The 13,032-nt window shown below is 40.3% G+C and overlaps 1 protein-coding gene across 1 annotated transcript in view; it reads right to left on the bottom strand.

The window, feature by feature from the left end:
- epha7 (eph receptor A7) overlaps positions 1 to 4,750 on the bottom strand; it is a 79,946-nt gene extending 75,196 nt beyond the window's left edge. The window contains exons 1-3 of the mRNA XM_063494764.1: positions 4,594 to 4,750; positions 3,079 to 3,143; positions 1,849 to 2,518 (exon numbers count right to left, since the gene is read on the bottom strand). Coding sequence (XP_063350834.1) covers positions 1,849 to 2,518; positions 3,079 to 3,143; positions 4,594 to 4,687 — 829 coding nt within the window. The 5' untranslated portion in view covers positions 4,688 to 4,750. The remainder of the gene's footprint in view (positions 1 to 1,848; positions 2,519 to 3,078; positions 3,144 to 4,593) is intronic.
- Positions 4,751 to 13,032: the final 8,282 nt, after the last annotated feature.

Raw genomic sequence — 13,032 nt, 5'->3', positions numbered from 1 at the left:
AGCAAAAACTGAACCCATTAGTAGTACAACACAGAAAATACTTAAATACTAAACTTCCCTGTGCTTTGCCCCTCTGTATAATACATTTTTCCAATGTACCAAATGTATAAACAGACATATGTTGGCAATGCTTCATTTTAACTCTTCACATTAAAAGTCCAGGAGTTAACATATCAACAGAAAAGATAAAGTCACAAGATAAAGTAGACTACTTTTACGGCACTAAGACAAACTGGTTCAAGGATCTCACTTATTCTTCCTACGGTCACAGATACTTGGACTTATTGCTCTGCTGTTGAGCTGATAGAAATACTTTGAATAGCTTTTAAATTGTTCTAGGTGGAAACTACTGAATGGACAATTTGATGTCAGTGGAGCCACTGGAAGAAGTGCTGATGATGCACTGTGATTCTCATTTTATTTAGATTAACTACCCCTTAATACAAAAGCATCTCATGCCTCAGTAGAGATAAAGCTCATAAAGGTGCAGTGTCAAGACTGGAATCTTGATCGGCACACGCATTAAGGTGCCTCCATCCCTCGGGTTTTTAACGACTAAAGGATAGACTCATTGTGCTGTTGCCCACATCTGCAGGTTATTTGTTGTAGTTGACACATTAACAGATTAATTAATAGAGACATGCAACCATCTTTTGTTGTGAGGACTCTGTACCAAGATGTAATAAAAGGTAGTTAAAATGACTCTGACAACCCAGAGCAGTTGGTTGTTCTGCTGCACCACACTCCCTGTGGAAATAAATTGTGTGCTTTCTTTCAACCTGAGTGCACAATCGGATCTTATGTGTGTGTATAAGAACAAAAGAACAATAAGAAGGGGTTTTGTGGGGTCGGATAAGCGATAGCCTCCCAACATTAGCACAACTTGAGGCAGGCTGTGTTGCTCTAAATTACATGGTCTAATATATTTCATTAGCACACCTCCCTCAGAGGGGTCCCTAATGGATGACAGCATGGCATAAAAGCTTGTCTGCCAGGGACACTAATTTGTTCTTAGACGCATTCCGTTCAATTATTACTGGCTGCTGCTCCTTATAAGCTGCTTAGATTGAGGTGGCTCGCTTTGCAAAAAAGAAAAAGTTTGGCTAATAAGGGGCGCTGCTTAGGTTCTGTGACCCAAGTACCTAAGTCGACCCCTTTTAATCTGCAGTGATTTCTATCGCTCAAGTCAGGTGTCTACTGGAAGTAATCCTCTGGGAGTTCAGAGTGACAGAAAGCACATTATCGGTAATTGTAGTGGAACACTCGGCACCACAACAATCCAAAAACCAGCCTCCCTTCATAAATATCCCGAGGCCGAAATGCCACAGTACAGCGGCAATTTGTTTTCCCACTCTGTCTGGGTCATTTGGCCGGGTCACAGAGAATACTGAGTGACTGGATGGACTTCCTCTAGACCTGTATATTCTGCTAGTGATTGTCTTGGCTTCCAGCCAGTAACACAGAGAGAAGTGTTGGGAACTGCGGAGCTAAACTCGAGATATTATTTAATCCCAGTGTCAACAGAATCATGTCAATAAATTAAGACCCTCATAATCGCTTAATACAAAATCAAATTACTAGATTTTATGCAAGTTTATTCCTGTCAAACCAGCTCCTGTAATCCTACTATCACACACAACTATACGTCCACTGGTGCCTAAATTGTCATTCACCTGTTTTGCATAATCAAATCACAAATACTATTAAGTTCATTACCTTTTTTTCTTATTTTTTTCATTCATAATGCGACTGAATTATTTATAAAATGTTGTTAAATAAAAAAAGTCTGAGAATTTCTCCCAAAAATTACATAAAAAATAAATCAATAAATGAGTGAAAGTGACTCACGTTCACATGCGTCTCCCTTCTGATGAAATCCAGCTTTGCATATACATTTCCCAATGGGCACTAGCCATTCCCCCTCAGCACTGCAGTGCATCTTAGGAGAGTTATCGGCTTCCTCCTCGGCATCGCTCACGCACATACCCTCGACCTCCACCAGCGAGGAGAACTCTGATCCCGTCACGGTGTCTGGGAATGTGGCCAGGTTCTCGATGATAGACCAACACTTCTTATAATAAACTTTGACAGAGACCAGGGCAATGCACGCTCCTACATCCTGGAAGGCCAGGTAGAAGCCCCGCCTGGACAGGGGGCCAATTATGCGCACTTCGGTGTTCAGCTTCATCTTCCTCTCGCCTAGGTCACCCTGAGTGAAGCTTTCATCTGCTGCAATTGTGTCTATTTTCACGTACTGGTTCTCCCGTAAGCTTCGTCCTACCTCTGAATCTGTTTCCTGGTAATACAAGTTGAACGTCTCCTTGCAAGTGCCCACCACACCAGGTAGGCTGTTACAATCCCTCAAGGTGAATTTCAGTTCCACAAAAATTCTCTGGGCATCGCCCTTCTCTATCCAGTTAGTCCGAAGCCAGTTATTCTGATTGGGTTCCATGACTTGGCAAACCTGGTATGTTCGGATGGGTGTATAGTTCTCATCCAAGCCGCTTATCTCTTCCCACTGAAAGAACACAACACAGATTTGTACATGAATGCATCCGCACAGAAACAAACTTGAATGTGAAAGTAATAACAGAGATAGGTGTCTAATGAAGAAACTTAAACTGCAGGTGATTACACTGTAACGAATATGACAAAGGTTTATGAAATATAGTCATTTCAGACAGCTTTGTATACAAAAAACTGCAGAGAAGGTAGATTATCCGTTTATCGCACAAGCACATCTTTAAAGAATGATGGTGCTCAGTTTATCTGCCTGTGCTCACATTATTTATTTAAAAAGTCCCCCCCACACACACACACTTTAATCAGCAAGTTAGAAGTGGTTTGCTTGAGGCCTTTGTGCTCTGAATGCCAAAAGCCGGCAGAGTTTAGCCGCAGAAAACAGCCTCTTGCATTCTCCATCTTTCCTCAGAACAGACCTCTCTGAGCAGAGGACTATAGCACATACATATTATTATTCCTATCACATATGTGAGACATCACAGATAGCAGGGGAAAAAAATCCAGATATATGGAACACATCCGCATGCACTCGATGCGGAGGTTCTGCAGACTTACCCCATTGGGAGGATAGGAGATCCACTCCAGTTCTGTCTGCTGTGCCTTGGAGTCCAGCAGAATCACTAGTGACAGGAAACCAAGAAGCAGGTGGTTAAATCTCACCGGGGCATCGGGCCTTGGAATTACTGATAGGCCACACGTCTATACAGCACAAACCCGCGACCTAATTTCTGCCAGCAGCAAAAAAAGGCAGAAAGGAAGGTACACACTGCAGCAGACAGGTCCTCATGTTTGGAACTTTCTAGCTGACTATCAAAAACAGTAACGAAACATATGTAATAGGAATCACTACAAAAAAATAAGCATTTGTCTCTAATTTATATATTTTCCTTTTTAAAATTAAAAGTAATTTTAGCATGGAAGTTGTTGCCTTACGAAGAAAGTAGCTCTTATTACCCTGGACTTACAAGCGCAAAAAGATGAAGGCTATTTTGAGCTCCAGACGGCCACAAAACTACAGCGAAACAATGTGTGACATGCGGCGTCTCCGCAATTTTAAAGGACGGCGGCGACGAAGAGGGCAGCGGGGACGCGTGCGAGAGCGCAGAGCAGCACCGCGGCGGCTTCCCGAAAAATGGAGGAAGTTGTTTCAATTGTATTTAATATTAGCAGACATCTACATCACGACGGGGACGGGAAGCGGCCACGGTGCACCACCGGGGGAAAAATCAATCAATAAAATCAATATTTACTTATTTGTTTATTTTTTGCATATTTAAAAAAAATAAATCAAACGTCTGATGGAGGTCTACGAAATCCCGCATTCACCTGTGATTTACAATTCCTCACACCATTCCAGCCTCTACGGTTATTACACTGTACTTTCCGCTACGAACACCAGTTCCTGCGGGTGACTTTATGCTTTTACTAACACGATCGTAAAATGTCATTTAACTCAATTCTGGCTAAATGAAGGTGCCAATTATTAGCTGTTATCATGTATCTGAATCTCCTTCCATTTTAGTCTTCGATTGCCTTGACTCTAGACGACTTGAAAGTCTAAGGCAGATCATGTCTCCGCATCGTTCCACTGGATTTTCCTTCCAGGAAACAAGAACAGACACGACTGTCAAAAGCCGAGGACACTTTGGAGGAAATAACGCTCCGAAACTGCGTCCTGATAGAAGGCTTACTCACTTCCAGCCAGGCGAGACTGCTGCTGAGATATAAACGCCTGACAGACCGTTAATCTATAACGAGCAGGTTATTTGTGCCGATTACCCACTGATGCTGGAACAAAAATAAAAAACTAGAGCCTCTGCGCCTAATCTACAGCGTTTAGTTGCCGTGCGTAAAAACACCAAGAGACCGCTTACACCAAAGCCTGGCAGCAGACAGTCCTGTTATCCCTGCTCAGTTATCACCTGACATTAAAATTCCGAGTAACTAAAAGCAAAAAAGAGATATTTTTCTTTCAATGTCAGGACGCGATGTGCTTATTTTTGACATATTTATGTTAATGTCGTCTCCAACTGCAGTGGGGTGGAAGAGAGGAAAACTTTAGGAACTTACCTTCCTTCGCATTCTGTGCTTCACCGCTGTCTACATAAAAGCATAAATGAAGGCAAAACGTAATCCACAGACACGGGAGAGACCTGGAGAGCATGGTGCAGCTGTGGATTTCAATCTAGACCGTAACTAGCTTTGCCACCGTCTCGCGTGCTTCCCATTGACGACACTGAATCGGCTCTATGTACAACAATCCACTGGTCTCCACTCAAATATCGTCTGCTGCCGCTGGGAGGAGACTAAAGCTCCACTCGTGTCAGTTAGACGGACGGACAGAGGCATTATCCAACAGCAGCGCGAAGAAGGGAACGCAACAGACCTGGAGAGCCAATACGAAGATGGAGGTGGAGTTTAAGGGGGATGAGCAGGCTGGAGGTCCACGGCTGTGGAAACGTTGTCAGGAAAAGGGCAAGGGATTTTTTAGTATAGTGGATGTCTCAGCTGAACTCTACACGCACTCACACAATACAGCTCTAGTGAAAAACACAGACTTCCGCGGCGTTCGGGGATTTCAACTTCTATTAATTTTTCGGATGATGTCACGGTTGATTTTGTTTTTAATTAAAGGTCCTCTGGAAATCAGTTCAGACACTGTGGAGAGGAGACAGTCAAACATCTAATCTGTAAACTCCTAATAAATCGTCACCTTCAGTTAAACACTGTTATTTTGTGTTGTTTTTTAGCTTCTGTGAAGCACTTTGTCATTTTTATCTCGAACGGTGCTATACAAACAAAATTTACTTGCTTACTTTATTTCAGTTAAAAACAATAATGTGCTTAAAAATGAATTTCATCGCTCTTCCTGGGTCCGAAGCAACCTCACCACAACGAAATATCTGAAGCAAACACAGCCTCTGAACAAGTGCTGACACATAATGTGTTAAAGTGCTAGTAATCCTTCATCATGATGTTATTCAAGTGAAGAAAAGATAAGTGGGTGAAGTCAAGAGCATTTATAATGCAGTTTAATTGTTATGTTACTGATTTTCAACAGATTCCCTTTCCCAGTGTGCTTTCATCTCCAGCTGTGTGTATTGATTAGCCCATATATCCGAGTGCATGACTGTATGCCTTTTCCATGAGATAATGCAGTTAGAGTGTGTGTCTCTTTAAAGTTGGTTTTCCTGGTTTTTCCTAGTGTGTGAATTATATGTGATTGCAATGTTTTGTTTCAGCTCAGCTTCATTCAGTTAGAATTTTATTAGAGTCTAATAGCACCACATTTGTGTTCAAACAAGATTTTGTATGACTATGTGGATGCTGGATGTATCACAAGCAACACAAAAAGGCTTCAGCATTGTGTGTGTGTGATGTGGCCAAATTTACATGTTAAACCAACAGCACTGTATATGGTGTCTATTGTATATTACTGTGTTTTGTTAAATGCACCTCTGGCTGAATCACTATTTTATTTTTTGGCCATTTACTGTTTTGTACTGCTAAACTCAAAGAGGATGTCTGCTTCTTAACTCTAGATTTCTCATTATTGGACTCATCCAGACAAGCTTTGCATGCTCCACAGTTCAAAATAGACCCTCTATGACTGTCTTATAATAGGTCTGGGCACAGCTCCATCAGTTAACCCTCTGCCCCAAACAAATAGTTTTAATTCCATCTTCCACGCGTGACTAAGATGACCACCCATATGGAAAAGAAATAGAAAAAACTTATAAAAGACTTGCATCAGATTTGGCTTGCTTCATATAGTGAATCATATAAGGCTTATATGATTTACTCATGAAAGTGGCCACTTTCTCATTACTTTCATATATTGTTTTAGGAAGTATCCAAAACATACAAGTTTCATTTATATAATTTTTCAAGGGATCTTGTATCTGTTTTCATTCTTGTATGCTTTTCATACAAGTTTCACACAAGACAGATACAAACTTTATAAGATTTATATATATCTTTTCCATATGGGCATATCTGTTCTCTGTGACATCATACACAGCCAAAAGTAGAAAAAACACTGTCTGAGCATTTCTGAAGTTTTAGTTCATGTGTTTCCTTGTTCATGCTTTGACCCCATTATTTTAAACATTGGATATGATTACTGAGAACATCCACAATTGTAATATAAATAAAAGAACAGAGGGGGAGTGGCTTTTCCAGGCTGTGATAAATGTGCTATGTACAGATGTGGAGGAGGAAAACAGAATGACTAGATTAAAATAAAATCAAAGTATAATTAAAAAGTTGCATTTCAGGCTGAGTGGAAGTGGGTTTCCATTGTTTCCTGGGTTCTTATAGGTGAAGGAGTCTTTAATGTTTGAGCCAAATATAGCATTTGATGGAGAGACATTAAATGGCGTTTTTAATCTGTAGAAGGTCACCTTAAGAAAGTCCCACAGAGACAGGCCACTCACACAACAGGACCTGTTTCATTACTGCTCCCGTGCTTCAGAGACTTTCAGCTTAAAGATGGACCCACCGGGGGTCTTTAAGTAACAAACAACCATAAACAAAGAATAAAACACAATTAAAAAGTCTAAAGTTAATTTCCCACTTTCTCAGATGACTTGGCATATCACTTAAAAATTAAAGCATAAAGCGGCGCTCATTATCCCTTTATACATACAGCATTTGTTGCAGGTCACTAATTAATCTCCATTACCTCCCAACAAGCAAAACAACTGTAATTATGCCCCACAAATATTGATTAATAAACTGTGTACATAAAAATGGATGGAAGCAGACAAGGACTCACTTCAAGGTTTGTTTACTTTTGCTTTTTTTGTATGTTTGTTTTGTTTGTTTATTATGCAAATTGCACCTAATCCATTTTGTCCTTGATACACAATGGAGTCCTGCATGTATGTATTTCATAGAAGATTGTTTGAATTCATCTGGATTAATGTTACCTTTTTTCATATACACACACACACACACACACACACACACACTTACAGTGTGTGTATGTGTGTGTGTGTGTGCGTGTAACACTCAGCAGTCTGAATTCAGTGTGAAACAGGATGTGTGATTCCAAAAGTTTTTTTTTTGTTTTTCAGTCATGAGTATTCACATATTTTCTGTGTTTTCTCAGACACACCAGAAAAGAAATTTCTAATCTCAAACATGTACAGGTTAAGATAAAATAACATCAAAGAAAAGAATCATTTAAGGCAGAGACTAAGCTCATTACATATATTAGCGGCTGAATCGTCATACTATATTTCAACTTCTTTTGTGCCCATCTATTCATTCACAGCGGTTTTCAAAATAATCTTGATTGATGTTCAAGGAATGCAATCCCAATCAGGCATCTACCAGCCATAAGATGGATTACATGGACAGCATCACCACAGCCCTGCAAACAGCTCATTTCACAACAAGGTTACTGAAAAGACTGGAAGAGTTCCTTAGATGGGCAAGGATGAAAATCAAACCAGTCAGGCCTGTCAGTTAGGAAAGGGATCAGCACTGATAACATCTCCTTCTTCAGTGAAAAGAAAAAGATCCCACTGCTGATAGGGCAGCCAGTGAAGAGTCTTTGGAGCTCTCAGCCAAGCACATGACTTCCTCAGTCATTACATCATTTTATGAAGGCCTGGAGAAAATAGACTGAAGACCTTCACAGTTAAATTAAGCTCTGGTCCTACCTGCTTACCCTGATGCCAACAAATATGTCTGCAAGTAAGTTCTCCCTCCATGCCCTGTTTGGAAAACACATTCTCCAACTACAACTAGAATCAACCAACATACGCTATTATCAGGAGAAGTGTTGGGCTCAGCTGAGCACCAACTCCCCAAAAGTCAAAACAAATGAGAGGAAACAACTTGAGGTCTCAGAAGTCACTAGAACGGAGGACGAGATGTTCACAATTACAGTTGTAAGCCAGTGGCATTAGAAAAAATACATAAACCTGAGGTATATTTACTAGCAGGGCCATGCCATGGGCCAACATATGGAAGATTTAACAAGAAAATCTGAGATTCCTTAATAGAGCAATGTATGTATTTAAGTCCATGTAACTTTGATCTTTTGAGTGACTCTGAAATGAACTGCCACCATGAACTGCATCCATAACCCTAGTTTACTCTTATAATAGAGCACAAATCAGGTATGATACAGATGACATCATGATTGGTTCTGTGCAAGCTGGCAGAGGTTTGGGAATCACATAGAGCAGAACTAAATAACACCAGTGCATCAACATCCCAGTCACAGAGTCAGTTAATCAGGTAAGCTGTTGGGATAGAGAAGCAGGATGAAACGCCTTCTCCTATCCAATGGAATGTGGCTACAGAGGTGTCACTGGAAAATCCATGCAACAACTAAGGCTCTTGGCATTAGCGGAGCCATGCAGAGTACGACAGTGAAAGAATGGCTAAAGAGTCCGGACAAGGCAGTTTCTGGCTGTGGCTCAGGAATAAATGCAAAGTGGGACAGGAAAGGATCTATACAGCAAGCTGCAGGAAGTAGTAGAGCGAAATCCCTACTGCTGCAAAACAACATGGAGATGCTCTAGGATTAAAAGGGCCAAACATCTGCAAGCATCTGCATCATGTGGCTCACAGCTGATGACCCTGTAGCTGACTTACCAGCATCAGTGGAGTCACATCATGATTATCCATTTTCATGTTTAGTTCAGGGTCATGAGTGGGCTGGAGTCTATCCCAGGTGACACTGGGCAACAATCCATCCATTTGTGCTGTTATAATAAGAGAAAATATATTTATATATACTGATGAATTCATTTGCATGGGAATCTCAACAATGTCCCATGTCCTATAGAATGCAGCGTGTCGATTCATGCTGCGCTCCTGTTCATAGAAATAAGCTGTAGACACAGTATGTTATGAGACAAACACTGATCACATTACCACAGCTAACTTTTAATCTCTTTCACCTTGTGAGTCTAACTGAATCTTTCACTGTGGCCATCTTTCATCTGAGCCAGCCCGACATAGCACAGTGTACGCCGTCAGTATCTTGGCATGTCCGGTGGAAGCGGTCAGTATCTGGGATAAGATTTCCTATAATTTCTAAATACACATAGATTTTTTTTAAAAGTTTTTCTTAAAGTGAAATTAACATTACATTATGGCACTCACAGAGTGATTGATACATTTCATTGGGAGTTCACATGGAAACTAAAAAATCTTGTGCCTTGCTTGTAGATACTGCAAAGCCATATGCTGGTATCTGGCATCACATTCTTCTAGAACCTGATAGGTTCATAAACATGGCAGCTGCGGCCACCTGTGACAAAACATGAAGTGTGTAATATGTCCATTCACCAACCCAGGATTCTTTTTCTTACCTCCTGCTTGGAAGCCAATGCTTCGTTCTCTCCATACAGTTTTTATACATAGATACAGACCCTGTGCTGGTTTCACAGCGAAAGCAAAATTTTAACGCAATGCTTAAGAGCCGACTGTATAATTGGGGTAGGTCTTGTGAATATCCTTAATTATCATGTAATTTAAATGATATTTTTAATTTGTATTAAATTGAATTTTATTTATATAGCGCCAAATAACAACAACAATTTCCTCAAGGCGCTTGATATTGTAATGATTATGGGAAGGAAAAAGTCCCTTTTAACAGGAAGAAACCTCGAGCAGATTTAGGCTCAGGGAGTATCTGCTTCACTAGTTGGGGGTGAGGGGAGGAAGACAGGAAGTCTTCTGATGTCCATTCTGAGCATGAGACATTTGTGTTTTATTAAGCACTTTCATTATGTAATGTCCAGAAAAGTTTAGGGTTACAATGTGTTTGGGAGAAAGGGCTCTAAAATGACTGACATGATTGGAGCTCATTATCCTGCAGCTGCTTGTCATTCTTTCCACTTTCAAACTTTTATCATGAGATATTAAAGTATGATCCAAGTACACTCTCAGAAATAAAGTTAAAAGTCTTTGTACTTTTCTTGATCTTTTGAAGTTGCAGTTAAGGGGCATGTACACAACCTGATTGTGGGATAAGAATGCAAGTTATATTAAGTTGCATTAAAAATTGAAGGCTTGCTTGAAGTGTAACAGTTAGAAATCAGATGCATGCATTTGTCTCGCTGTAACAGTCTGGCTATCTAGCTGCATGCAACACTGCAAGTGCCTGACTAATGAGATATATCTCCCTAAACTGGAATGTGTCTGTTTCACCTCATTGTACCTAACCTAAGCATGTTCACTGTTGCCATGGCGTTTGTTAATTAAAAGGTTCCCGTTATCCTGAAGTGGAAGTGACACTATGCATCAGATGTATTATGTGACAGTAATGAAGCTGTTGTCGTCTGGCCTTGTTTCTGACAAAATCATAGTCTAACAGAAAAGAAGTGAACGTCCGCGATGAATCAAAAGGTTGTTCTGAGGCAGTTAGTGCTGTGAGACTTTGCGTGACTGCATGCACCAGCTCTTTGTCAGCAGAGCCTTTTAAACTAATTTAGGTTCAGTAGGTGCTCTGCCACAACAGGCAACAATGACTTGTTGGAGGGAGTGGCTGCAAGAACACACAGCTGTTGCAACATGATGTACTGAGACAAACTGCTGCTGCAGACTATGGACTGACAAATCTAATGAAGTCAGTAAGTGTTTTCTGTGATATAGTATTAACAGTTGTAAATATTTTAATGCCAATGAATACAACTTTAGGCATGGGAAGCAAACAGGTTGACCTTTTTTGGCTACTGAACAACAACAACCTGTTGCAGAGTTCACATTGAGCTAAACCACAGTATGCTTCTTTGTTGTTTGTTTCCTCTGTGTTTGACTGGTCAGAGAAACGCTATAATCCTAATTATCTTATCCTAATCAAGTTGCACAGGATGAGCCACTCTGTATCAGTGCTCCTTTGGAAAGAGTCTTAGGTATGTATATATTAGGACAATTCAATTACGTCTGCACACGGAAAAACACAAAACAATGTAACTTATGCAGTTAAACAGAAAATAGGAAAGATGTGCATAATATATTATATGATTCTGCAGGGTAGTAGCATAACAAGACAGTGAACTGGTAACAGAAAACACATTAACATTACACAATGTGTCAGTGAAATCTGCTGTGCTGGCTTAAATACAGTGCAGTCTGCTGATTGAGATCAGCTGGGCTAATGGATGTCTGAGTTTTTATCTCTGTGCACGATGTATTATTAGTAAAGTTAATACAGCTCATGTTCTGTGGGCTCAACGTTTTAGCATCTCTGCTCTTCATCTGACATTTCTGTCTTAAATCATATGATGTTAGTTACATAATGAGTAAATGGACTGGTTCTTATATAGTGCTTTTCTAATCCAATTCAATTCAATTCAATTCAATTCAGTTTTATTTATACAGCGCCAAATCACAACAACAGTCACCTCAAGGTGCTTTATATAGTAAGGTAGACCCTACAATAATACATACAGAGAAAAACCCAACAATCATATGACCCCCTATGAGCAAGCACTTTGGCAACAGTGGGAAGGAAAAAGTCCCTTTTAATAGGAAGTAACTTTCGGCAGAACCAGGCTCAGGGAGGGGCGGCCATCTGTTGCAACCGGTTGGGGTGAGAGAAGGAAGACCGGATAAAAGACATGCTGTGGAAGAGAGACAGAGATTTAAAACTAGTATGATTCAATTTTCTACTCCACTTGAGCACTTAGTGCTTACCTCATTCACCCATTCACACAAGCATTTTGTGTGTGTTTTCTCTGTAATGGGCACACATGAATGCACTGGAAAACAACTTGGGGTTCAGTATGTTGCCCAAGGATACTTTGGCATGCCGAGTAGAGCAGGTCATCTATTAACTTTCCGATTAGTAGATGACCTGATCTGCCTCCTGGGCTACGGTCAAATGGATGTCATTTCAAGGCAAATGTAAACATGTCTGTCTGAAAATAAATAAACATATATGTGTAAAAGTTGTGAAAAGTGTTCTGAATAAAAGGCAATGTCAGACAAAAGCCAACAAATAGAAGTTCAGCGTCTGCATCACTCAGTAGATGTTAGGAGTAATACAAATGGATAACTGTCCACCTTGACTGGAGCTGGAAGGCTTTGAAGGATTATTGTGATTATTTACTGTGTTTACAGCAAAAAATGGGAAAATTGAAAGTGATAATATATACAACAATTAAGTGACATATCACATAATTCAGATTCAAATATCCTTCTAGATGCAGCCTCTGGAGGCATGCAGTCTTGGACTGCTCTCGATAGTTGATTTTTGATTTTTTTATTGAAGCATATAAACAAAAATTAAAAAGCTTTTTTTTCAGTGGGTGATTGTCCATTACTTCTCTCAGGGTGGGTGCAGTACACTGGTATTTGTGAATCCCTCACACTGTACATCTGAAGTGCTACGGTACCACTAACCTGCTTCATGGTATTGCTAACCAACCATAAACAATGTTGTCACGCCTGCGGTCAGTGGAAAGTTTTAGTGCCCCATATTGTTCCAAATTGTTTAAGGCTATTTTCATTCCCCAAATCACATTAGGCAAGGAAACGTGT

This window comes from Pelmatolapia mariae, linkage group LG15 (genome assembly GCF_036321145.2).
Source record: "Pelmatolapia mariae isolate MD_Pm_ZW linkage group LG15, Pm_UMD_F_2, whole genome shotgun sequence".
In the NCBI taxonomy this organism is placed as follows: domain Eukaryota; kingdom Metazoa; phylum Chordata; class Actinopteri; order Cichliformes; family Cichlidae; genus Pelmatolapia; species Pelmatolapia mariae.
Note: the sequence above shows the minus strand (reverse complement) of the source record. Positions and strands in the feature narration are given on the sequence as shown.